Consider the following 26864-nt stretch of genomic DNA (forward strand, 5'->3'; position numbering starts at 1 on the left):
CAGGCTGGACACGCCCCCCATCCTCATCAACGGGGACGCCGTGGAGACGGTCAGCATATTCATATTCCTTGGCGTACACATCTCAGAGAAGCTGAAATAGTATAACTACATGGACACCATGGTGAAGAAGGCATGACAGTGACTTCAACACCCCCCGGCTACTCCCCCTATGAACGTTACCTTTTTTTTTTCTTTTTTTTTTTACAATTTTCATTACTTTATTTCACTTAGTCGTGCATGTCGTAGCTCAAAGCCTAAGATTTTCACTGTACCCTTTAATCACACCTGCAACCCTGTATATGTGAGTATTAAAACACTCAATCTCTAAACTCAGTTTTCTCCTATCACAGCCATTAAACTCTGTAACTGTTTTAAAGTCACCATTGGCCTCATGGTGAAATCCCTGAGCGGTTTCCTTCTTCTCCGGCAACTGATTTAGGAAGGATGCCTGTATCTTTGTAGTGACTCGGTGTAATTCATTACTTCACCATGCTCAAAGGGATATTCAATGTCTGCTTTTTTCTACCAATAGGTGCCCTTCTTTGCGAGTCATTGGAAAACATCCCTGGTCTTTGTGGTTGAATCTGTGTTTGAAATTCACTGCTCGACTGCGGGACCTTTTCATTACATTGAGTTCAGGAAACCGACCCCTTTGCAGCCTGATAGGAGGATGGTTTATGAACTGTTGACATGGGGACACAAGTGAATTACCGACTGGGCTGATTGCGTAGACACCAATGATTGTAATTTTCAACTTTTAATGTCATGTGCACAAGTACAGTGAAATGGCTTTCTTGCTAGCTTTAAACCCAACAATGCAGTAACCAATATATGTAATACTAAAAATAACATAAGGTAGAACAAAAACACAATTAAATTATTGCACAATTCAACACTTTGTTTATTTTTTTTTATACCACATAGGCTATACTTCAAAGACTGTATGTCAGTATAAAGAATATACTGTAAATACTCTAAACAAGTTCAACTGCTTATTCAAATAGACCAATAGCCGGCTTTATGCTGGGCGGATTTGATTATGCTGACCAGCGGGCCACCGGGCATGATGTCACATCATTGGTCGAAAGCAGGGAGGGAGGGAGGCACGCCCTTCTCAAACCGAACAGTAATCTGCACCACTCGGTCATTTTGTCAACAAAGCAGCATGATGCATCGTCCAGAAACATACATCTATTTTTCATAAAATCAATGTTAGAATTGTCTAATTCGTTTTCATTGGGAAGGCAGATAAAGCGTTTTTATCAAAAACAATCCCTTTTGCATGGAAAACAGAATCCTAGTGATTACTACATTTGCTTAATTGCGTCACTTTTGTTTTGAGCAGACTTCGCCGTGGGCTTTGAACGGGGCACCTGGCTCACGACCGGGAGGCGGCCCAGTTCAACATCGAATGCAATCAACTTTCAGGCAATGCTAAACAAGTCTACACGGGCGCCCGGGCGGGATTAATCAAACCACCTCATGGACATACGTCACATTGTTTGTGACGCTTGTCGTTTGGTGAGACGTAGACCCAGTGGCAATGGCGAGACTGATAATACCCTGTCTGTCTTGTTGAGCTTTGACAGAGTTTATTCCTGATAAGGTCAGGTCAGGCAGAGAGGAAGAAATAGTCCAAAATCGGCTGAAAATCCAGCAGGCGGCGTTTTTTCCGCTATTTTGCCCCCCAAGCAAGTAGTGTTTGTATGGAGGCCAATGAGAGGGTGGCGAATTTGGTCAACAACAAAAAATGAATTACTTATTTGCTACGTGAGGTTTGTTTGATCGAATAGAAGTTTCGTTATGCTTAAATTGTTATGAGTGTACTGATATAAGTAGGACACGTGACATCCCTGCAACTTTGAGAAAAAACACTTTATATCAGAGTTGTCTCGAGATGGTTATGCATATTCATGGGATGAGGTTAGTAGTATAGTATCTCTCTCCATTGAATACAGGCAGTTGTTGTCAATATTTTAAAAAGGATTACAATAATGAGATCTATCCTCCAATCCAAAGAAAGGATAGGCGGGAGCTAGACAGCCCACTGTGCGGCTTTGTGGACAATGACTCCCATTGTTAGGGCGGAGAGACATGTATCTTGTCAGTATATCCATAATCTTTGGGTTAAGTTTTATTTGCTATTCTGTGAGGGCCTATGTTACAAACCCGCTTTGGTGCTTTAGGTGCCAAGGATTCGGACATGTTGCAACAGTGTGTAGAAGGGAGATCCCACGATGTGAGAAATGTGCAGGAGGGCATAGTCAGAGAGAGTGTACAGTTGAGCTGGAGAAAGCACTGTGTGTCAACTGTGGGGGTGCCCATGCAGCTGGGGATCAGAAGTGCCCTGTGAAAGAAAGACAAGTTGAGATTGACAGAGTTCGAGTAGAAACTTTTCTATGCTGAGACTGAAGAGAGTAGAGGATAGCCCAAGTGTGAGTGAGTTGACTAGAAACCCACCAGTGAGTATGCCTATGCCTGAAGAGAGAGAGCCATAGAGGATGAGTTTTAGTAAGGTTGGATTTCTTGCATTTATAGCCATGACAATCAACTGCACTGCACTGATGGAGTGGAAATCACAGAAGATAGATGTGGTAGTTGCAGCAGCAGATAAATACTTGGGTGTGAGAGATTTTAGTGCAGAAGATCTACAGGAAGTTTTGAGAGAAGGGGTTCCATCCTCCCAGGTCGACGGTCTGGTGTAGGATCGTTTACGAGTCATCGAGTCATCTCGCAGTGTTTGATCATACCCTGATGAAGACAGCTTGGCTGTCGAAACGTTGGATATGACATTTTTGCATCTGAGCTCCTAGAGTGTGCGGCTCTCTCTTATTTTCAAGTTTTCTACTCCGCTAGCCAGCACCTCGCCTTAATAGGTGTGCGTTTCTTTTTCTTCTAGTAGGATCGTTTAGGGCCAAGTAGTGGAAAGGGGTAGTGGGTTTTTGGGGATAGTGTGTAGGTGCAGGGTTACATGATAGTGCAATTTAAGTTTTTCCCATTCCCCTTTTCTCTGAGTTCTGTCAAGACTGAATGGTCAGAAAAACACAGGAGAACTAGAAAACAGGAACTAACAAGAATCATGAGTACGGGGAACGTATTTCTGGGTTTTAGGACTACTTTGGAGGAAGACCAATCATACCACTGGGCAGAAGATGGCGGAGGTGGATGTTTTGTTTGAAATTGATGGCGTGTCGAGTGGAGATGAGAGTGAGAAGGAATGGATTACAATGGCAAATAAAAAAGGAAACAAGAGAAGTAAAGTGGTCGTCGAGTCTAGTAAATCCAAGCCTAGTTCTGACTCTTTTTTTAGTCAGAGTGAGGGTGTTGGATCGATCAAGATACCTGGGAGATCCGTTTGAAGTCTCAATAAAAATTATAGATGCATTAGATGAGGTGGCGTAAGTGAAAATAACAAGATTTTAAAAATGTTGTATGTCAGAGGAGCAGAAGGAGCATGCTTTGCACCTGAAAAAGATATCGGATTGGAATGTGTCGTATATGGATCTGCGAAGCAGGGCGCCTATCAAGGGGGTTATCTCTGGAGTGGAGCTAGAAGTGAGTGCAGAGGATATAACTGAAGAAGTAGAGGCAGTGGTTGGTGCACACCGACTGACCCGTATGGTCATCCTTTATTTTGTTATTTGAAGAAGAGTCTCTCCTGTCATACATACATTTGGGTGATGTGAGATATCCTGTAAGAGCCTTTGTTCCCAAACCCTTGCAGTATGATAATGTAAACTATTGGGACATGTGTCAAGTGTGTGTAGACATGCTGCAATTATGGTGGTGAGCATGCACCAGAATTCATGAAGTGCCCTGTTGAAGGAGGTGAAGGAGACCGAGGTGTCAAGAATAAGGGCTGTCCAGCATGTCTCCTATCCAGAGGCGGTGAGAAGAGTCGAAGAAGGGAGTAACTTTGAAGAAACCATGGTAGTTGGATTAGAGACATCAGCAAATGTTGCTCAACAAATGGATCCTGACATGTTGCATGTTAAAACATGTGGACTTGTTTATTGCATTGGTTATAAACTGAACAGTGCAAACAAAGAAGAAATCTGAGAAAATAGGCATCATTGTGAGTGTGGCTGAATGTTTTTTGGGAGTCAGGGAATTTAGAACAGAGGCAAAATAAGGAATCCTGTCGAATGTTCCCGTCCACACAGGCCCATGAGCCTGTTTAGGGATATGATTTGGATTATCAATGAAGAAGTGGAGTATTTTTGTATTTTGTATTATATCCCGCAATGGAATATTTTTGGTTTTTGTTTCAATACCCCGTACAATAGGTGGCAGCAATACACCAATAAGTGTAGTCTGCCACAAAAGTTAAAAGAAGAAGAATCATTCCTTTCTACAGGTGCTGTTAAAAGAAGACTCGTCATACCGTTCTACAGGTTCATTCCGTAGGGCGTCGAGTTTTTGTTCTTCGAAATTATATTTCAATCAGAGTGGGCCACAGTTTCAACAATTACTTAACCATACATAGATTTTTGGATTAATCGAAAAGTTTTGATTTTAAATTGACTATCGAAATTGGACACTTCACCAGCTTTGAAAACAAATAGGGCTTCATTTGTTGGGGCCGATATGTTTGTCAGCGGCTTGGTATCGGTGTTTCTCTTCCTTCATGCAACAGGTGAGTGCTCCTTCTGTCGATCAAAACTCCTCTTCTGGTCTTAGATTACGTTTCAATCGGTATACAAACTTGATTCTACCTAATGTAAAACTATTACTAAACTACAACTGTGTTTTTTTGGAATATAAGGACCTTATCTTTTCATATTAGTAATAAATAACAAATTGCTTATTGATACCTTTTATTTTATAGGGTTAATATTCCCACATGGACTTCTCAATGTTACAGCGCTTGTTTACGGAATACTGAGGGAAGATGGAGGCTGCTACCTGGGCTAATTAACGTTAGCTGTCTAGCTTGATCAGAACACATATGTGTAAACAAAAAATAAATAAAAAAACCTGTAAACTGTAGTTCACACGAAGCCAAAGGTGGGCGCTGAAAACCCTACGGAGAGAAGGGTTTTCGGTTGCCTGGAAACCCGACGTTGAATTGCATTGAATTCTACCTCGGGCAAAAATGTATTTTTGGATCAGAAAAGTTTCCTCATTAACTTTTGCCTGTACTGTCTTTCGTTGTGTCGAACCCCAGTAAGATTAGCTGTCGCTAATGGGGATCCTAATAAATCAAATCAAGCCAGCATGTTGAATAAAATTACATTTTAAACATGCTCTACCGGTTGTTACCGCTGTTGGTCCTTCTGACGGTAGGAATGTGAGACAAGATATCCACAGGAAAGTATACCGTATTCAACATTATGGCTTGAGGTCCTGTGAGGGAACTTTTTTTATTTTTTAAATATCCGAACACTTGGTTTCCAGGCGAGTTTTTCGAATTAATCTGCAGCTGAATTGTTTACTTTGCTGTCATAACCATTGACTAATGAATGGAAGATTAATTTTTCAGAGTTGGACACAACAAGAATTCTTACCCTTTTTTAAGTATGGCTACTATGGTGCAGGTGCATTCATGTCTTAATTAGGTGTATGTCATCGATCCTTGTAATCATTGATGTTGGAGGTGATAAAACAATTTAACAAATTAGGATCAATAAAGTAATGGGCTACTCTCTTCTCTTTAGATTGTCTAAAATGACAGTGCATCACTGGCTTCAAATAAACCAGCCCTCAGGACTATTAGGTTCAAGAGTTGAATGGTCTAGAAGGCCTTTAAACATTCCTAAAATCAGTGCAAGGGGACCTATACTTTCCACCTGTTATGTGTGGTTATTGCCTTACCTTGGAAACCCTAGCTCTGCCTCCCCACCTCCGAAACTCACCCGACAAGCAAACAGGAAACTATTCTCTGCTTTCATTTTACACACTGTAGACTTAGTTCCCATGCTTTCATCTGGGCAAACCAAACTCAGTTTTCAGTCACCACTGCTACCTTCAGATAAAAGGTGATGAGTTGAGATTGATAATGGAGCTTGAGATTGCTTTGTAACTGAGCAGCGCAGTGGGAGCTCTGCTGTACCCTGGACATATAATATCCTCTTTAATACAACTTCTCAGACACAATAGTGTGTAGAACTGAGCTAAGCTACCCTGTCCTCCATGTACCTGATGAGGCCCATACCAATGTTCCCTGTCTTTCGCCACAGCAAATTTCAGGTTTGCTGAGCGCAAACTTGAATTTTGTGAAAATTCTGTGCAACTTCCAGTGCGCGTTTACTGTGTACACAGGCTGTAGTAATTTTTTACAATGGAGAAAATGCATCCCATAACATTTTAACATGTAAATGGCTATCATTCAGCCTACAGTAGCAGCCATTGTGTGGTGAGTCTTAAAAACAAACATGCAGGGCTTGACATTAACCTGTGTATACACTTGTCCTTCAGACAAGGAGGTGGCTGAAAATGTTTGATGCAAGAAACCACTTCAAAAAATCAAATGTATTAGTATTCCCATACCAATATTAGAGAATTAGGGCTGGGTGATATGGCCAAAATATATCACGGTAATTTTCAAATTTTTGATGGTATGAATATTTTTGAAAAATAGTTATGCGTGACCCTAGGGTGGCAACACATACGTTCTAAGTGATTTCAATGGTACTTTCTCTATTCTATTGCCAATATATCATGGCTAAGGGCTGTTCTTACACAATGCGGAGTGCCTGGATACAGCCCTTAGCTGTGGTATATTTGCCATATACCACAAACCCACGAGGTGCCTTATTGCTATTAGTAACTGTCTACCAATGTGATTGGAGCAGTAAAAATGCATGTTTTGTCATACCTGTGGTCTGATATCACGGCAGTCAGGGCTCGAACCACGGTTTGTTTTTGGTTGTAGTTGAATTGAACATTATTATCTTCATAAATTTCTGCATTTCCTGCTCTCAGTTGAGGTCATTTCCACACTGCCATGTGGGGCTGCACGATATGGGCAAACAATCTAGCTTTATTTTTTTAACCAAATGTTGCGATTTTAGAGCAAAACACTTAGGTGTACTGTTGGAGTTGTGGAAATGGAGTCATTATTCTAATTCTATATTTATAAAAGTGGGCACTTTGAATTGTGCTTGACATGACAACAAATAAAAAGGCCAAGGACGAGTTATTGTGACAGTGTAGGAACCAAAGTGTGGATAAATGTTTCCTCGGGGACCTTGTAATCTTTGGCTATATTTTGTTTTCTCTTAACTACTTCATGTAGCAAAAATTGTATTCATGTTGCGAACATTCATGCTTTGCGTATTGCTCTTTGATTTAGAAGCACAAACATGCTGATTTAGGTCTACACCATCACTGGTGTTATCAGGCTGTATAGCTAATTACGTTCGCGCAGACTCAGTACGTTTATTAGTTGGCTAACTAGTGGCTAGCATTAGCCGCTAACACAATTTAGGCCCAACTTGCTAAGAAAAGACAAGCTAGTTTGCAGAGGTAAACAAACTAATAGTGTAATTATAGAACTCTAGTGTTATTATTATTTTTTTTACATTATTCCAGAATGTTTTTTCTGTATTCATAGTGGACATCAAGTCAGTATATTACTCGCTGATGTTCAGTCCCTGGACAATGAAGTAGATGAGCTCAGGGCGAGGATCTCCTTCCAGAGAGACATCAGGGACTGTAACATACTCTTTCACAGAATCATGGCTCTCTGGATATACTTTCCCCATCCATACAGCCAGCTGGGTTCAGGATACTGCGCAGAAAGGAATAAAGAACTCTCCAGGAAGAAGAAAAGCGGTGGTGTATGTTTCATGATTAACTACTCATGGTGCGATTGTGATAATGTACACGAACTCGAATGGCTACAAGGCCCTCTCCTGCACTCCCTTTGGGCAAATCAGATCATGACTCCATTCTGCTCCTTTCTTCCTATAGGCTCAAACTCTAAAAAGAAGTAGCCATGCTAAGGTCTATTCAATGCTGGTCTGACCAATGGAATCCATGCTTCAAGATTGCTTTGGTCACGCGGCCTGGGAAATGTTCCGGGTAGCCTCGGAGAATAACATTGACGCATACACGGTGACTGAGTTCATCGGGAAGTGTATAGGGGATGTTGTTCACACTGTGACTAAAACCTACCCTAACCAAAAACCGTGGATAGATGACCGTGTTTGCTCAACTTAAAGCGCAAACCACCACATTAAAGGTAAAAATATATATATTCAAAAAATGTACCACTGCAAGGTGACTTGGAATATGGTCAAAATACAAACCGTGTAGTTCCCTGCGTAAAGCAATCAAACAGGCAATGTCACTACAGAGGAAGTGGAGTCGCAATTCAATGCCTCAGACATGATGTATGTGGCAGGGTCTACAGACAGTCGCGGATTACAAAGGGAAAACCAACCACGTGGCGGACAGTCTTGCTCCTGGACAAGCTAAACAATTTCTTCGCCCGCGTTGAGGATAAGTGCCGCCACTGCGCCCTGCTCCCAAGGTCTGTGGGCTCTCCGTGGTCGACGTGAGTAAGACATTTAAGCGTGTTAACCCTCGCAAGGCTGCCGGCCCAGATGGCATCCCTAGCCACATCTTAAGAACATGCGCAGACCAGCTGGCTGGAGTGTTTATGGACATATTCAATCTCTCCCTATCCCAGTCTGCTGTCCCACTTGCTTCAATATGTCCACCATTGTTCCTGTACCCAAGAAAGCAAAGGTAACTGAACTGACTATCGCCTTGTAGCACTCACTTCTGTCATCATGAAGTGCTTTGAGACGACTTGTCAAGGATCATATCACCTCCACCTTACCTGACACCCTAGACCCACTTCAATTTGCATACCGCCCCAATAGATCCGAAGAGGATGCCATCGCACTGCACACAACCTCTACTATGCTGATCCTCAACACAGGGGCCCCATAAGGGTGTTTGCTCAGCCCCCTCCTGTACTCCATGTTCACCCATGACTGTGTGTGCCTCCAACTCAATCATTTAAGTTTGGAGACGACACAACAGTAGTAGGCCTGACTACAACAATGACTAGATGGCCTGAAGGGAGGGGATGAGGGCCTTCGCGGAATGGTGCCAGGAAAATAAATAACCTCTCCCTCAGTGTCAACAAAACAAAAGAACTGATCGTGGACTTCATGAGCCCGAAGAGGGAGCAAGCCCTTATGCACATTGACGGGACTGTAGCGGAGAAGGTGAAGAGCTTAAAGTTCCCACGGCGTACACATCACTGACAATCTGAAATGCTCCACCCAGTGTTGTGGATAGGGGCGTGTAGTCCAACCACACTGCGCTACAGCGCCTCTTCAACCTCAGGAGGTTGAAATTTCTTGGCCCTTAAGATCCTCACTAACTAAGCTTATTCAAGCCTGTCTCAAAATAAAATACTGCCGCTTAAAAAAAACAAACAAAAAAAACAAGCTCTACCCAACTATTTTCAAAGATGTCTACTAATGTGACTGACCGGCTCAAAACGGTCTTATGTAGCAACCTTTTTTAACATTGGATAAAAGTAGACTTGGAGCTACAAAATGGTATCATACACTACATTTGAGGAACAATGGGAAAGTTATTCTGCTTTGAAAAGTTGATAAACTTGTGAACTCACTTTTGAGAAAATGGCCTTTGAATGTTTTGGTACTACTATTGGAAAGCTCTTTGTCTACTTCCATTCAGCATTGTTCACACCCTCTTATGCTTTAGCCCATCCCATCTAGTTAACCTCTTACATCTAGACGTTCCGCTAGCGGAACACCTGCTCCAATATCCAATGATAGGCATGGCGCGAATTACAAATTCCTCAAATCCAAAAGCTTCAATTTTTCAAACCATATGACTATTTTACACCATTTTAAAGACAAGACTCTCCTTTATCTAACCACACTGTCCGATTTCAAAAAGACTTTACAGCGAAAGCAAAACATTAGATTATGTCAGCAGAGTACCCAGCCAGAAATAATCAGACACCCATTTTTCAAGCTAGCATATAATGTCACAAAAAACAAAACCACAGCTAAATGCAGCACTAACCTTTGATCTTCATCAGATGACACTCCTAGGACATTGTTTTACAATACATGCATGTTTTGTTCAATCAAGTTCATATTTATATCAAAAACCAGCTTTTTACATTAGCATGTGACGTTCAGAACTAGCATTCCCACCGAACACTTCCGGTGAATTTACTAAATTATTCACGATGAACGTTCACAAAAAACATAATTATTTTAAGAATTATAGATACAGAACTCCTTTATGCAATCGCTATGTCCGATTTTAAAATAGCTTTTCGGCAAAAGCACATTTTGCAATATTCTGAGTAGATGGCTCGCCATCACGGGCTAGCTATTTTGACACCCACCAAGTTTGGTACTCACCAAACTCCGATTTACTATAAGAAAAATTGGATTACCTTTGCTGTTCTTCGTCAGAATGCACTCCCAGGACTTCTACTTCAATAACAAATGTTGGTTTGGTTCCAAATAATCCATAGTTACATCCAAATAGCGACGTTTTGTTGTGCGTTCAAGACACTATCCGAAGGGTGACGCGCCTGGCGCGTTTCATGACAAAAAAAAATCTAAATATTCCATTACCGTACTTCGAAGCATGTCAAACGCTGTTTAAAATCAATTTTTATGCAATTTCTCGTAAAAAAGCGATAATATACCGACCGGGAAACCCTGTTTTCATTCAAAGACTTGAGTCGTCTCATGCACGCGCGCCAGTCTCATTGTTCTCTGATCGATCACTTACCAAATGCGCTACTGTTTTTCAGCCATGGCCTGCAAAGTCATCATTCAACGTTCTGGCGCCTTCTGAGAGCCTATGGGAGCGTTAGAAAATGTCACGTTACAGCAGAGATCCCCTGTTTTGGATAGAGATGATCAAGAAGGCCAAGAAATGATCAGAGAGGGTGCTTCCTGTTTGGAATCTTCTCAGGTTTTGGCCTGCCAAATGAGTTCTGTTATACTCAGACACCATTCAAACAGTTTTAGAAACTTTGGAGTGTTTTCTATCCAAAGCTAATAATTATATGCATATTCTAGTTTCTGGGCAGGAGTAATAATCAGATTAAATCGGGTACGTTTTTTTATCTGGCTGTGAAAATACTGCCCCCTATCCATAACAAGTTAATGGTTGATCTAGCTACTTCCAGACAAGTGAGTGAACAGCTCACTGAAGATAACAGCCTAACCAGCTCTGTTAGGGCAAGTTTTCATGTTATCCTGAGTGTTGGTGACTAACTGTGCTCTCAGGTTGTCCTTTTGTAAATTCAGAGCGTTTTGCTCTCGGAGCGGCCTACTGGATGCTCTGGCCGACAAGTAGGGTTGATCTGATCGTTCTCACAGCTTGGTTGCTTGACTGTCGTTCACTGGTTAGCTTGCTAGCTACTTCCAGACACATGAGAGAACACCCTACTCTGACAATTTTACTTGCCCTAGCAGAGCTGGTTAGGCTGTTTTCATGTTATCCAGAGCGTTGGTGACTAACTGCTGCTGGCAACAATTTTAATTTGTATTTTTTTACTGACTTTTACTGACACCAGCCATATTCAACCGGTGTTGAGCGTTCGTAAATTCATCAGTTATTCTGTGCTCTGGCAGACAGACGAGTGCTCTGAAATCGGAGTAGATGGCCAGACTGAATTTATGAACGCACCCCGAAATTGTTACTTTCATAATGGAGTCTTTTTAAGACATGTAGCTAGCTAAACAATTAACCATAATCCGAACTCATTACATTACTACACTGCATGAATCTGCAGGTAGCTAACCTACCAGGACCAATGTTAACATTCGGCTAGAACTAGCCAAGCAAATGGATCTGAGATTAGAATAATAAGATCATACACGTAATGTTAGCAAGCCAGCCAGCTAACGTTAGCTAGCTAACAGCACTTTTTAACTTGAAATTAAACCACTTTCTGTCAATTAGAAACGTGTAATATCTGAATGTCTTACCCGTATACATCATGGATGGATGCGTCTCCGGTCGGATGCCATGGTTGCCCTGAGTTTGAAGATGTAATCCGGAGACTGGTGTTTTCTCATCTCCTTAGCTATTATACTCCTAGTTTCCTGAAACGGGTCACAAATGTAGATGTTTTGTGCTCTTGCAGGAAGCAATCACTCCCATGTTGCTGACTACAAATGATCTACACTGAACAAAATTATAAACGCAACACGAAGTGTTGGTTCCATTTTTATTTGTTCAGGAGCTGAAATAAAACATCCCAGAAATGTTCCATACTGTATGCACAAAAAGCTTATTTCTGTCATTCTGTGCACAAATTTGTTTACATCCCTGTTAGCGGTGCGCATGTCAGCTGTTTGTTGACCCGCACCCGCCCGCAATGGCTAATAACCCTTCCATGAACTATATGTGAATCTGAGGCCCATGCTACAGACAGACTGCATAACTATTTTTTTTTTGATGGGGGATGCATGAGCTTGTTTTGCCCGATTTGTAGTTATGTTTCTGCATATTTCTGGCTTTGTTAGTCAACTTGTCTATAATTAGATACATGTAGCTTATCCTTTGTCATGTTGCCCTTGAAGAGTTAAAAAAAAAAAAACCTTGCCCAACAGAATAATGTAATAGATTGATAGAATGCGTCAATCTAGTTTACATTGGTAAAGTTCTCATCTTTCGTGGAACAATGACATTTATGGACTGGTGAGAAAATACAATAAAGCAATACATATTTTATGTGGTTGAAATACTATCAGCTTTTATGATGGAGACAGCACCTCTACATATTTTATATAACTGAGCATTGCATTCTGAAGATGATACAAATGTACACATCTTTCTGCATTTTCTGCAGGAGTTAAGGCTGTAACTCTATTCGTAAGGGACTAGTGTTACTAGACTTAAGTATTTATTGCCCCAAAATGTCCGTTATTCCAAAGTATGTTTCAGATGGGATACATATTTTCCAAAGTACCCCCTTTTTTTAAATTAATGAAAATAAAATATCTATTTAAATGACAGTTGATGGAATCCTAAGGGGTTTTGTCCAGTTGATAACTCGAGCTTGGTTCCCAAGTTTCTAAACCATACCAAACCATCTTTGGTGTAGTGTCGCCATAATATTTGTGACCATGATCATTAGGATATTTTAATGATCTGCAGCAGAAGATGTTCTAAATGCCTTCAGATGTGAGCTTAACTGTTTACTTGCACTTGATGTGTTTTTTAGGCTATGGATGAGAAGGTGAACTTGTTCCAAACGTGTAGCTCAGTTGTATGTTGCATTGTGATTTATACAGTGCTTTCGGAAAGTATTCAGACCCCTTTTTCCACATTTTGTTACGTTTATTGCCTTATTCTAAAATGGATTCATTTGCTTTTCCCCCCTTCAATCTACACACAATGCCTCATAATGACAAAGCATAAACAGGTTTTTAGAAGTTGTTGCAAATTTATTGAAGGAGGAAAAAAAAATCACATTTGCATAAGAATTCAGACCCTTAACTGAGTACTTTGTTGAAACACCTTTGGCAGTGATGACCGCATCGAGTCTTCTTGGGTATGACGCTACAAGCTTTGCACACCTGTATTTGGGGAGTTTCTCCCATTTCTTCTCTGCAGATCCTCTCCACCGCTGTCAGGTTGGATGGGGAGTGTCTCTCCACAGCTATTTTCAGGTCTCTCCAGAGATGTTCGATCGGGTTCAAGTCCAGGCTCTGGCTTTTCTCAGTTCATCTTTCCCTCGATCCTGACTAGTCTCCCAGTCCCTGCTGCTGAAAAACATCCCCACAGCATGATGCTGCCACCACCATGCTTCACCGTAGGGATGGTGCCAGGTTTCCTCCACACGTGAGACTTGGCATTCAGGCCAAAGAGTTCAATCTTGATTTCATCAGACCAGAGAATCTTGTTTCTCCTTTTGGCAAACTCCAAGCGAGCTGCCGTGTGTTTTACTGCGTGGCTTCCGTCTTTCTACTCTACCATAAAGGCCTGATTTGTGGAGTGCTACAGAGATGGTTGTCCTTCTGGAAGAGTCTCCCATCTCCACAGAGCAGCTCTGTCAGAGTGACGATCGGATACTCGGTCACCTCCCTGACCAATTCCCTTCTCCCCCGATTGCTCAGTTTTGCCTAGGCGGCCAGGCCGGGCAATCTTGGTCGTTCCAAACTTCTTCCATTTTATGAATGATGGATGCCACTGTTTTTGGGGACCTTCAATACAGCAGAAATGTTTTGGTCCCCTTCGCCAGATCTGTGCCTTGACACAATCCTGCCTCAGAGCTCTACAGACAATGCTTTCAATCTCATGGCTTGGTTTTTGCTCTGACATGCACTGTCAACTGTGGGACCTTGTTATATAGACAGGTGTGTGTGTGTGTGTGTGTGTGTGTGTGTGTGCTTTTCCAAATGTTCAATCAATTGAATTAAACTCAGGTGTACTCCTAAGTTGTAGAAACGTATATCAAGGATGATCAATGGGAACAGGATGCACCTGAGCTCAATTGAGTCTCTACCTTGTACATATTACCTAAACTAACCGGTGCCCCTGCACATTGACTCTGTACTGGTACCCCCTGTACATAGCCTCGCTACTGTTATTTTACTGCTGCTCTTTAACTATTTGTTTTATTTTTTTCTTAAGTGCGTTGTTGGTTTAAGGACTTGTATGTAAGCTTTTCACTGTAAGGTCTACACCTGTTGAATTCGGCGCATGTGACAAATCAAATTTTGATTTGAGTCACATAGCAAAGGGTCTGAATGCTTATATACACTGCTCAAAAAAATAAAGGGAACACTTAAACAACACAATGTAACTCCAAGTCAATCACACTTCTGTGAAATCAAACTGTCCACTTAGGAAGCAACACTGACTGACAATACATTTCACATGCTGTTGTGCAAATGGAATAGACAACAGGTGGAAATTATAGGCAATAAGCATGACACTCCCAATAAAGGAGTGGTTCTGCAGGTGGTAACCACAGGCCACTTCTCAGTTCCTATGCTTCCTGGCTGATGTTTTGGTCACTTTTGAATGCTGGCGGTGCTTTCACTCTAGTGGTAGCATGAGACGGAGTCTACAACCCACACAAGTGGCTCAGGTAGTGCAGCTCATCCAGGATGGCACATCAATGCGAGCTGTGGCAAGAAGGTTTGCTGTGTCTGTCAGCGTAGTGTCCGGAGCATGGAGGCGCTACCAGGAGACAGGCCAGTACATCAGGAGACGTGGAGGAGGCTGTAGTAGGGCAACAACCCAGCAGTAGGACCGCTACCTCCACCTTTGTGCAAGGAGGAGCAGGAGAAGCACTGCCAGAGCCCTGCAAAATTACCTCCAGCAGACCACAAATGTGCATGTGTCTGCTCAAACGGTCAGAAACAGACTCTATGAGGGCCCGACGTTCACAGGTGTGGGTTGTGCTTACAGCCCAACACTGTGCAGGATGTTTGGCATTTGCCAGAGAACACCAAGATTGGCAAATTCGCCACTGGTGCCCTGTGCTCTTCACAGATGAAAGCAGGTTCACACTGAGCACGTGACAGTCTGGAGATGCCGTGGAGAACGTTCTGCTGCCTGTAACATCCTCCAGCATGACCTGTTTGGTGGTGGGTCAGTCATGGTGTGGGGTGGCATTTCTTTGGGTGGGCCGCACAGCCCTCCATGTGCTCGCCAGAGGTAGCCTGACTGCCATTAGGTGCCGAGATGAGATCCTCAGACCCCTTGTGAGACCGTATGCTGGTGCGGTTGGCCCTGGGTTCCTCCTAATGCAAGACAATGCTAGACCTCATGTGGCTGGAGTGTGTCAGCAGTTCCTGCAAGAGGAAGGCATTGATGCTATGGACTGGCCCGCCCGTTCCCCAGACCTGAATCCAATTCAGCACATCTGGTACATCATGTCTCGCTCCATCCACCAACGCCACGTTGCACCACAGACTGTCCAGGAGTTGGCGGATGCTTTAGTCCAGGTCTGGGAGGAGATCCCTCAGGAGACCATCCACCACATCAGGAGCATGCCCAGGCGTTGTAAGGAGGTCATACAGGCACGTGGAGGCCACATACACTACTGAGCCTCATTTTGACTTGTTTTAAGGACATTACATCAAAGTTGGATCAGCCTGTAGTGTGGTTTTCCACTTTAATTTTGAGTGTGACTCCAAATCTAGACCTCCATGGGTTGATAAATTGGATTTCCATTGATTATTTTTGTGATTTTTGTTGTCAGCACATTCAACTATGTAAAGAAAAAAGTATTTAATAAGATTTCTTTCATTCAGATCTAGGATGTGTTTAAGTGTTCTCTTTATTTTTTGAGCAGTGTAAATGAATTTTCATTTCTAATTTCTAAACCTGTTTTTGCTTTGTCATTATTGGGTATTATGTGTCGATTGGGGGGGGGCATTTAAATCCATTTCAAAATAAGGCTGTAATGTAACCATGTGGAAAAGTCAAGGGATCTGAATCCGAATGCACTGTATTAACGGAAAGGGTTGCATTAAATAGGCGCAATATTGTTTTAATGATGCATTTGGTGATAAATTCATTCCCACAACGTATAAACAAAAACATTCCCTGTGAAAGTAGATTCATGTAGGCCATTTGTTGAATTTCACCTGGTTCACCAACTATTTCTGAGTTCAGTGTGTCAAATCGGAGGGCCTGTTGTCTGGACCTCTGGCAGTCTCTATGGGGGTGCCACAGGGTTCAATTCTTGGGCCGACTCTTTTCTCTGTATACATCAATGATGTCGCTCTTGCTGCTTGTGAGTCTCTGATCCACCTCTATGCAGACGACACCGTTCTGTATACTTCTGGCCCTTCTTTGGACATTAACAACCCTCCAGACGAGCTTCAATGCCATACAACTCTCCTTCCGTGGCCTCCAACTGCTCCTAAATACAAGTAAAACTAAATGCATGCTCTTCAACCGATCTCTACCTGCCCGCCTGTCCAGCATCGCTACTCTGGACGGTTCTGACCTAAGAATATGTGGACAACTACAAATACCTAGGTGTCTGGTTAGACTGTAAGCTCTCCTTCCAGACTCACATCTAGAATTGGCTTCCTATTTCGCAACAAAGCATCCTTCACTCATGCTGCCAAACATACCCTCGTAAAACTGACCATCCTACCGATCCTCGACTTCGGCGATGTCATTTACAAAATAGCCTCCAATACCCTACTCAACAAGCTGGATGCAGTCTATCACAGTGCCATCCGTTTTGTCACCAAAGCCCCATATACTACCCACCACTGTGACCTGTACGCTCTCGTTGGCTGGCCTTCGCTTCATAATCGTCACCAAACCCACTGGCTCCAGGTCATCTACAAGACCCTGCTAGGTAAAGTCTCCCCTTATCTCTGCTCACTGGTCACCATAGCAGCACCCACCTGTAGCACGCGCTCCAGCAGGTGTATATCTCTCTGGTCACCCCCAAAGCCAATTCCTCCTTTTGGCTGTCGAACTACAAACATCTCTGAAACTAGAAACTAGAAACACTTATCTCCCTCACTAGCTTTAAGCACCAGCTGTCAGAGCAGCTCACAGATCACTGCACCTGTACATAGCCCATCTATAATTTAGCCCAAACAACTACCTCTTCCCCTACTGTATTTATTTATTTATTTATTTTGCTCCTTTGCACCCCATTATTTATTTCTACTTTGCACTTTCTTCTACTACAAATCTACCATTCGTGTTTTACTTGCTATATTGTATTTACTTTGCCACCATGGCCTCTACCTCCCTTATCTCACCTCATTTGCTCACATTGTATATAGACTTATTTTCTACTGTATTATTGACGGTATGTTTGTTTTACTCCATGTGTAACTCTGTTGTATGTTGTCGAACTGCTTTGCTTTATCTTGGCCAGGTCGCAATTGTAAATGAGAACTTGTTCTCAACTTGCCTGCCTGGTTAAATAAAGGTGAAATAAATACATTTATCGAATCAGTTTTCTTGCTCAAACTGAGCAACACCTGGAAAACTCTGACATTTTCTCTCAACACAGGGATGTCAATTTGCAAGGGACTAGTATCATCAGGAATTTGCCAAAAAATAGGTTATTCTGTTTAGTCATCCAGGATTTCAGTTTTAATTTAACCTATCTAAACGGTAGGCTACAGTTCCCTTGACATGCCATAGGCCCATCTGAAGTCGTCTTGTGACTGTAGAATGTGTAAAGTTACACCAGGAACGCACAATCCCTCCGTCAGTGCTCAGACTGTCCGCAATAGGCTGGGCTGAGGGCTTGTAGGCCTGTTGTAAGGCAGGTCCTCACCAGACATCACTGGCAACAACGTCGCCTATGGGCACAAACCCACCATTGCTGGACCAGACGGGACTGGCAAAAAGTGCTCTTCACTGACGAGTTGCGGTTTTGTCTCACCAGGGGTGATGGTTGGATTTGCGTTTATCGTCGACGTAATGAGCGTTACACCAAGGCCTGTACTCTGGCGCGGGATCGAGGTGGAGGGTCCGTCATGGTCTGGGGCGGTGTGTCACATCGTCATTGCCTGCAATAACAAGCTCAGGCCAATCGCAACGCTGTGCGTTACAGGCAAGACATCCTCCTCCATGTGGTACCCTTCCTGCAGGCTCATCCTGACATGACCCTCCAGCATGACAATGCCGCCAGCCATACTGCTCATTCTGTGTGATTTCCTGCAAGACAGGAATGTCAACGATCTGCAATGGCCAGCGAAGAGCCCGAATCCCATTGAGCAGGTCTGGGACCTGTTGGATCGAAGGGCGAGGGCTATCCCCCCCAGAAATGTCTGGGAACTTGCAGGTGCCTTGGTGGAAGAGCCGGGTAACATCTCACAGCAAGAGCTGGCAAATCTGGTGCAGTCCCTGAGGAGGACATGCACTGCAGTACTTAATGCAGCTGGTGGCCACACCAGATACTGACTTAATTTATATTTTTGACCTGCGCTTTGTTCAGGGACACATTATTCAATTTCTGTTAGTCACATGTCTGTGGAACTTGTTCAGTTTGTCTTAGTTGTTGAATCTTATGTTCATACAAATATTTACACATGTTTAGTTTGCTGAAAATAAACTCAGTTGACAGTGAGGATGTTTTTTTGCTGATTTTTAGTTAGCATAAGCTGCTAGGAGTGCCAGCTAGCAACCTTACTAACAGGTCGTCTGAGGTAAAATACATTAAAGATAACCTAACTTAATTGCAGTTGTAAGTGTTTCCATGATTGACTGATAGCTTTACAGTTAATGTTTTAGTTTATAGCCTTTTAGCTATTTTACCCAGCCATCTGTGTAAAGTAGATGGCTACGCCATCTTTTGAAGACCCATCTACTCGCCCCGGCCCGCTAGCTTTCTGAATCGCCGTGTCTCCAGCTCGCCTAGCGTAGTAGCAACTACCAGACGGCTCCCTGACTCCCCTATTGCTGCTCATTGGACCCTATGATCACTCGGCTACACATGCCTCTCCCTATTGTCAATATGCCTTGTCTACTGCTGTTTAGATATTGTTTTATTTCACTGTAGAGCCCCCAGCCCTGCCCAACATGCCTTAGCTCTTTTGTCCCACCCTCCACACATGCGGAGACCTCACCTGGCTTAACTGGTGCTTCCAGAGACACAACCGCTCTCAACGTCACTCAATGCCTAGGTTTACCTCCACTGTACTCACATCCTACCATACCCCTGTCTGTACATTATGCCCTGAATCTATCCTACCATGCCCAGAAGTCTGCTCATTTTATTCTCTGTTCCCAATGCACTAGACGACCAGTTCTTATAGCCTTTAGCCGTACCATAACCTCTACATCAGAGGAGTAGGGTAAACCCAGGCCCTGTAGCCCCCCAGCACTCTACCTATTACCCAGGCGCTCTCATTTGTTGACTTCTGTAACATGCATAAAACCAAGGCTTTTACGGTTAACACTAGAAGCCTCCCTAAATTTGTTTTGGCACTCTCCACCAACCTGATGTCCTAGCCGTGTCTGACACCTGGCTTAGGAAGGCCACCAAAAATCCTGAAATTTCCATCCCCAACTATATTCTCCGACAAAATAGAACTGCCAAAGGGGGCGGGATTGCAATCTAGATGTTCTGTCATGATATGCAGGTCTGTGCCCAAACAATTCGAGCTTCTACCTTTTTTAAAAATCCATCTTTCCAGGAACAAGTCTCTCACCGTTACTGCTTGTTATAGACCCCCACAGCCCCCAGCGGTGCCCTGGACACCATATGTGATTTGATTGCCCCCCCCCCCCCCCATCTATTGTCAGTTCCTACTGTTAAGCATATCCCAGTTTAGGTCACTTAACACCCCAGCGTCCTACAATCTTAGCTAGATACACAAATTATCAAGGAACTTACCAGGTACAACCCCAAATCCGTAACCATGGGCACCCTCATATCATCCTGACCAACTTGCCCTCTAAATACCTCTGCTGTCTTCAACCAGGATCTCAGCGATCATTGCCTGCTTCTGTGATGGGTCCGCGGTCAAACGACCACCCCTCATCACTGTCAAACGTTCCCTAAAACACTTCTGCGAGCAGGCCTTTATAATCAACCTGGCCCGGGTATTGACCTCATCCCGTCAGTAGGGGGTGCCTGGTGGCTCTTTAAAAGTGCCTTCCTCACGATCTTAAATAAGCCAGCCCCATTCAAAAAAACGTAGAACTAAGAACAGATATAGCTCTTGGTTCATCCCAGACTTGACTGTCCTTGACCAGCACAAAAACATCCTGTGGCGAACTGCATTAGCATTGAATAACCCCTGCGGTATGCAACTTTTCAGGGAAGTCAGGAACCAATATAGTCAGTTAGGAAAGCTAAGGCTAGCTTTTTCAAACAGAAATGTGCATTCTGTAGCACTAATTGCAAAAAGTTTTGGGACACTAAAGTCCATGGAGAATAAGAGCACCTCCTCCCAGCTGCCCACTGCACTATCACCACCAATAAATCCAATATAATTGAGAATTTCAATAAGCATTTCTCTACGGCTGGCTATGCTTTCCACCTGGCTACCCCAGCCCTGGCCAACAACTCTGCACCCCCCGCAGAACTTGCACAAGCCCCTCCTGCTTCTCCTCCACCCAAATCCAGACAGCTGATGTTCTGAAAGAGCTGCAAAATCTGGATCCCTACAAATCAGCTGGGCTAAACAATTTGAACCCTCTTTTTAAAATTATCAGCTGAAATTGTTGCTACCCCTATTACTAGCCTGTTCAACCTCTTTCCTATTGTCTGAGATCCCCAAAGATTGGATAGCTGCTGCGGTCATCCCCCTCTTGAAACGGGGAGACACTCTAGACCCAAACTGTTCAAGACCTAGCCAAGTTAACAAACATATCACCGACCATTTTGAATCTGACCGTACCTTCTCCACTATGCAATCTGGTTTCCCAGCTGGTCATGGGTGCACCTCAGCCGCGCTCAAGGTCCTAAACGATATCGTAACCGCCATCGATAAGAGACACTACTGTGCAGCCGTCTTCATCGACCTGGTCAAGGCTTTCGACTCTGTCAATCACCACATTCTTATCGGCAGACACAACAGCCTTGGTTTCTCTAATGACTGCCTCATCTGGTTCACTAACTACTTCTCAGCTGGAGTTCAGTGTGTCAAATCGGAGGGCCTGTTGTCCGGACCTCTGGCAGTCTCTGGGGGTGCCACAGGGTTCAATTCTCGGGCTGACTCTCTTCTCTGTCCATATCAATTGATGTTGCTGTTGGTGAGTCTCTGAGCCACCTTTATGCAGATGACGCCTTTCTGTATACATCTGGCCCTTCTTTGGACACTGTAACAAATCTCAAGATCAATGCCATACAGCACTCCTTCCGTGGCTTCAACTGCTTTTAAATGCTAGTAAAACTAAATGCATGCTCTTCAACCAATTGTTGGTCGCACCCGCCCACCTGACTAGCATCACTACTCTGGACGGTTCTGACTTAATATGTGGATAACTACAAATACCTAGGTGTCTGGTTAGACTCACATTAGGCATCTCCAATCCAAAATTAAAGCTAGAATCGGCTTCCTATTTCACAACAAAGCCTCCTACTTTTTGGCTGCCTTTCCTTCCAGTTCTTTGCTGCCAATAACTGGAACGAATTGCAAAAATCACTGAAGCTGGAGACCCATATCTCCCTCACTAACTTTAAGCATCAGCTGTCAGAGCAGCTTACCTATCACTGTGCCTGTAAATAGCCCATCCAAGAACCTCATCCCCTTATTATTATTATTATTATTATTATATTTTTTTTGGGGGGGGGGGCGTTTTTGCATCCCTGTTACTCTACTTGCACATCTATCACTCCAGTGTTAATGCTAAATTGTAATTATTTTGCCTCTATGGCCCTTTTATTGCCTTACCTCCCTACTCTTCTACATTTGCACACACTGTACATAGATCTTTCTATTGTGTTTTTGACTGTAGGTGTAACTTTGTCACATTGCTTTGCTTAATCTTGGCCAAGTCGCGGTTGTAAATGAGAACTTGTTCTGAATTGGCCTACCTGGTTAAATAAAGGTTAAAAAAAAGAATCATAGCTAGCTATTTTAATTTTATTTAAGAGGTTTTCAATTGGCATCTCTCCCCCTGTGTTCAGTCACAGGTGGGGACTGGATTAGCTGTGAGCAGTAAGGAGATGGGCTCATGAGTTGTGCTCTAAACATTTCATGAAATACCTAGTGTTAACTTCAGCTGTTTATTTCAATTTTTTGATTGTTCTTAGCATGACCTTCATCCCCATTGCAATTTTGAGACAAAATGCAATTAGACATTGTTCTTGGGGGGGTGCTAGTTACCCCTAGTAACGGTGACTATCCCCATTCCATACAAATTTGCTCAACTGCAGCATTCAAATGAGGCTGAAATGAAAAATAATGGGACTGTCGCGACTTGCATCAAAATCCGGGGTGTTTACTTTCAATTCTGCGTGGATTGACACGGTAATAGCCTAATTTGAGAAAAGATTTAGTTTTTATTTTATTTTTTATAAACGGACCACTTGACGCACTCGTGACGTGTCACTATGTAACGTACGGCACGCATTGGCAACACATTTTGTGCCGTACAGCCTCTTTCCACCAGGTGTAGCCCTTCTCTCTCTCGCATATTAAAAACAAAGGGACAGGGTAAGGGGGATACCTAGTCAATTGTACAGCTGAATGCATTCATTTTTTTTGTCATCACTGCAAGCCATCAAGACTTTCAAAAGCCGCGACAGCCGCTGTTTACTTCTGAACTGTAGCACCGCCCTAAATACCTGATTCAAATTTGACACAAACCTTCAAATGGGTATGTAATGACACATATAAACTCTTTATAGTGTTTTATTTACATTTTAGAGGTGATAAGTTGGACAGATTGGGTGAAAAAAGCAGTTTCCCAACACCTTTCACTATCACACAGTAGGTTTCGCTTCCCCACCTGCCATTTTTAAGAAGACCCGAAGGAGCTCATTTCCTTCAATCATGCAGAGACGGGCATCTTGAAGATCTCGTCTTTGATTTTGCTGAAAGGGGGGAAATTGTGCTTTACAATGGTATTGATATTACAGTTGACCTGGAAGTATGTTTTTGGGGTGCTAAAATAAGGTCAATATTACTGACCAGCGCTATGTACGAAAGTGCGTTAGTTTCAGTTACCCTACTACTCTTGTTGGCTGGTGGGGGGGGAAAAAAAATAAAAATACATGTCGACAGTTCCTCCAATATCTTCAATATGCACCTCGGATCTGGATAAGGATACGTCGGGGACATAACTGTGTGCGTCTTCACTTGTAGCCTCAGTCCCAATCAAAGATTTTTATAACTAAACCAAGATGGACAACAGCCTGTCATTTCCATTGAGAACAGATAAGTCATAGTGGGCAGCATAAGCAAGGAGGTGGGCAGAGCCAAGCATGAGTTTGCGAGATCCTATGGTCCCGTTGTAGCATAAATCTGCGTATTTCAGTTAGGGAACGCCTACTCTGAAGTGCGTGTGTGCAATCGCTCAATTTGCTTTTGCACTCCTAAACAATGCACTTTGGCAAAGGCTAAAGTCTACAACATTTTGTCCACTCTGTTCATAAGATTCTAGTTTCGGGAACTGTATTTAGATAAAATGTTTCATCGATGAGAATGCGAAGGATGTAGGCCAAAATCCATCTACTCTCACTGTGGCCGCTGGGCTTCCCCTCATTACCATATTTGGTAGTGAGTGGAAATGCCAAGTGGAAGCTTCAAATTCATACATCCATTGAAATATGTCTTATTATTCTATCTGTGACCCGGTCACGGCGAGCCATGTGAGTGAGCGATGCTTCGACACGCAGAAGGGAATTAAAATCATTATTATACAACGGCCACTGGCATTACGGCCACACAAAGGGGATGCAGCCGGGGAATTCGAGGTATTGTGAATGAGACTGAAGTGTGTACAGCCTGCGCAAAAAAACAAAGCTGCGCTTATGCCTTTCATGCAACTTTTTTCAAATCATCGTTAGTCGCAGCATTAGAATGTATAAAACAGCTAAACATATAGCCCAATGTTTTTATCACAACTAAAGTTGCATAAATGACTCTAAATGAAGGAACAGTTCCACCTGTAATGCTTAACTGCTCAACACAGATTAGCTGTGTGCACTCCTCAAATCATTTGGAGAGAATATTATTTCACTATACAAAATGTTTTGCTATGGTCTACAACTAATGAATACACCCCAGTGTTTGTCTATTCAAACCACACGAGTTCTTCTCGGGTCCAAAAAGTTGACCCGAGGACAACTAGACCGTACCCGTCTAGACCAGAGTGACAAATGTTATCAACCAAGTTGCTCCTATGGTTAACAATTAGGTCTATGTTGGGTAGGCCTTAAGTCAAAAATTCACATTAGTGCAAAATAAATGTCCTAGACCCAACCATGGCTCTGTATAGCCTATCAGCTGTAGTTACGTAGACCCGAGGACACAGAACGGGACCTGACCCGGATCCGAGGGGTCACTACAGTATTTCCTACCCAGACCCGTGAAGACCTAGTCTACACCCTGTAGGCATCAGGCCATTGGTTGGCAGATCACCAGGCATGCTCTTAGGGCTTTAAAGAGAGGGGAGCAGGTCATTGATATGACTCCCTGATTTAAAATTGAAAGGCTTTAGAGTTCAGCGGAAACCAAAACAGTCATCTCGGCAGGTGTTTGTTAATGGTAGATGGTGGTGTTAGGACTTGAGCACTTGGTGTTTGAATTCCAAAGATGCAATGCATCCCTTTAAGTAATTTCACCTCTTTTAATGTCTCTGATCTCTCTACTTCTCTCTCCCCAGGTATAGACTGCGCCTTCACAGTCACAACCAGCAATGCAGATGTGAGGGCTAAAGAGAATGAAGGTACGTCCTGGAGAATGGAAATTAGCTATCAATTGGCATGCCGAGCTTTTCTGAAATAAACAAAAGCTTTCGACAACTGTCACATTTGTCTGTTAAAAGGAAGGAATACAGAATTTTATATTGAAAATGTTTAATTGTATTTGTCCCACAGCTTTGTGGTTTAAACTGATCAGACTGTTCTCTACAGGTGCTGATCTTTACTGCACTCACTCCGCTGACTTTGGTGCAAATGCCAGAGTTGAGTGGAAGTTTAAGGACATGACGGGTTCTACAACCAATGTCATTTTTGATGGGAAACCTACCAGTAAGTACAAACTTTTCAGACTGATTCCAAAGAAATGCATTACGTATGACCTCTTGTATTTGTAGGACTTGTGATTATTTGCTTGTATATTCATCCACATTAACGGTTACACCATTCTTGTATTCAAACCTGAACACTTGTTATCCCTACAAATGAGTGACTGGCCATTCCTCCAGTATACATTTGTTCCCTCTCTCTCAGCACCATATGCCGACCGTGTCACTAAGTTTGATGGGATGCTGAAATTCAGTAAGGTGACACGGAAAGACAATGGGGAGTATTACTGCGCGGTATCTGGTAGTCAGAAGTTTGGGGAGGTCAAAGTGAAGCTCACTGTTTTAGGTAAGTACAATCTAGAGAACCATTGATTAGCATGTTTTTTAACCACTCCTATAAAAATTGTAGATTATCAGATGCTCAACAAGAAGGCATGATTTTCATTATTACTGAAACGGGACCGAAGTGTTACATATAAAGATCCAGTCCATATAAAAATTGAGGCCCCTTACACTTTAGTGTTGTGATCCAGAAATGCTAGCAAAATGCATAGGGCATAGAATTAAAAAGGTATTGTCGGATATTATTCATCTTAATTAGACAGTTTTTTTTACATGGATGATACGCAGGAGATAAAATAAGACCAGTACTATAAACAATAGAACACTGAAAAATCTGGGAAACCAGGCCTGGTATTCATGGCTGACTTTAAAAATACTTTTGATAAAGTACAACTGGAATTTATATATAAATGCCTGGAATATTTCAATTTTGTATAATTTCTTATACAATAGACTGAAATTATGTACAGTGCATTTGGAAAGTATTCAGACCCTTTGACTTTTTCCACATTTTGCTACATTGCAGCCTTAATTTCTAAAATGGATGAGAAATGTTTCATCAATCTACACACACTAACCCAAAATGACAAAGCAAAGAGGTTGTAAGAATTTTTTGCAAAGTTATAAAAACATTTAAACTGAAATCATATAAGTATTCAGTCCCTGTACTCAGTACTTTGTTGAAGCACCTTTGCTGGCAGTGATTGCAGCCTTGGGTGTGACGCTACAAGCTTGGCTCACCTGTATTTTGGGAGTTTTTCCCATTTCTGCTCTGCAGATCCTCTCCACCGCTGTCAGGTTGGCTGGGAAGTGTCACTGCATAGCTATTTTCATGTCTCTCCAGAGAGGTTCGATCGGGTTCAGGTCCGGGCTCTGGCTGGGCCACTCAAGGACATTGAGACTTGTCCTGA

General features: G+C 42.8%; 1 protein-coding gene across 1 annotated transcript in view; it reads left to right on the forward strand.

Moving 5' to 3' along the window:
• The first annotated feature begins 4355 nt into the window (after window positions 1-4355).
• Window positions 4356-26864, forward strand: part of f11r.1 (F11 receptor, tandem duplicate 1) — a 35888-nt gene continuing 13379 nt past the window's right edge. Inside the window, exons 1-4 of the mRNA XM_029701680.1 lie at window positions 4356-4636; window positions 25249-25311; window positions 25499-25615; window positions 25817-25957. Coding sequence (XP_029557540.1) covers window positions 4588-4636; window positions 25249-25311; window positions 25499-25615; window positions 25817-25957 — 370 coding nt within the window. The 5' untranslated portion in view covers window positions 4356-4587. The remainder of the gene's footprint in view (window positions 4637-25248; window positions 25312-25498; window positions 25616-25816; window positions 25958-26864) is intronic.

Source organism: Salmo trutta, chromosome 19 (genome assembly GCF_901001165.1).
Source record: "Salmo trutta chromosome 19, fSalTru1.1, whole genome shotgun sequence".
Classification (NCBI taxonomy): domain Eukaryota; kingdom Metazoa; phylum Chordata; class Actinopteri; order Salmoniformes; family Salmonidae; genus Salmo; species Salmo trutta.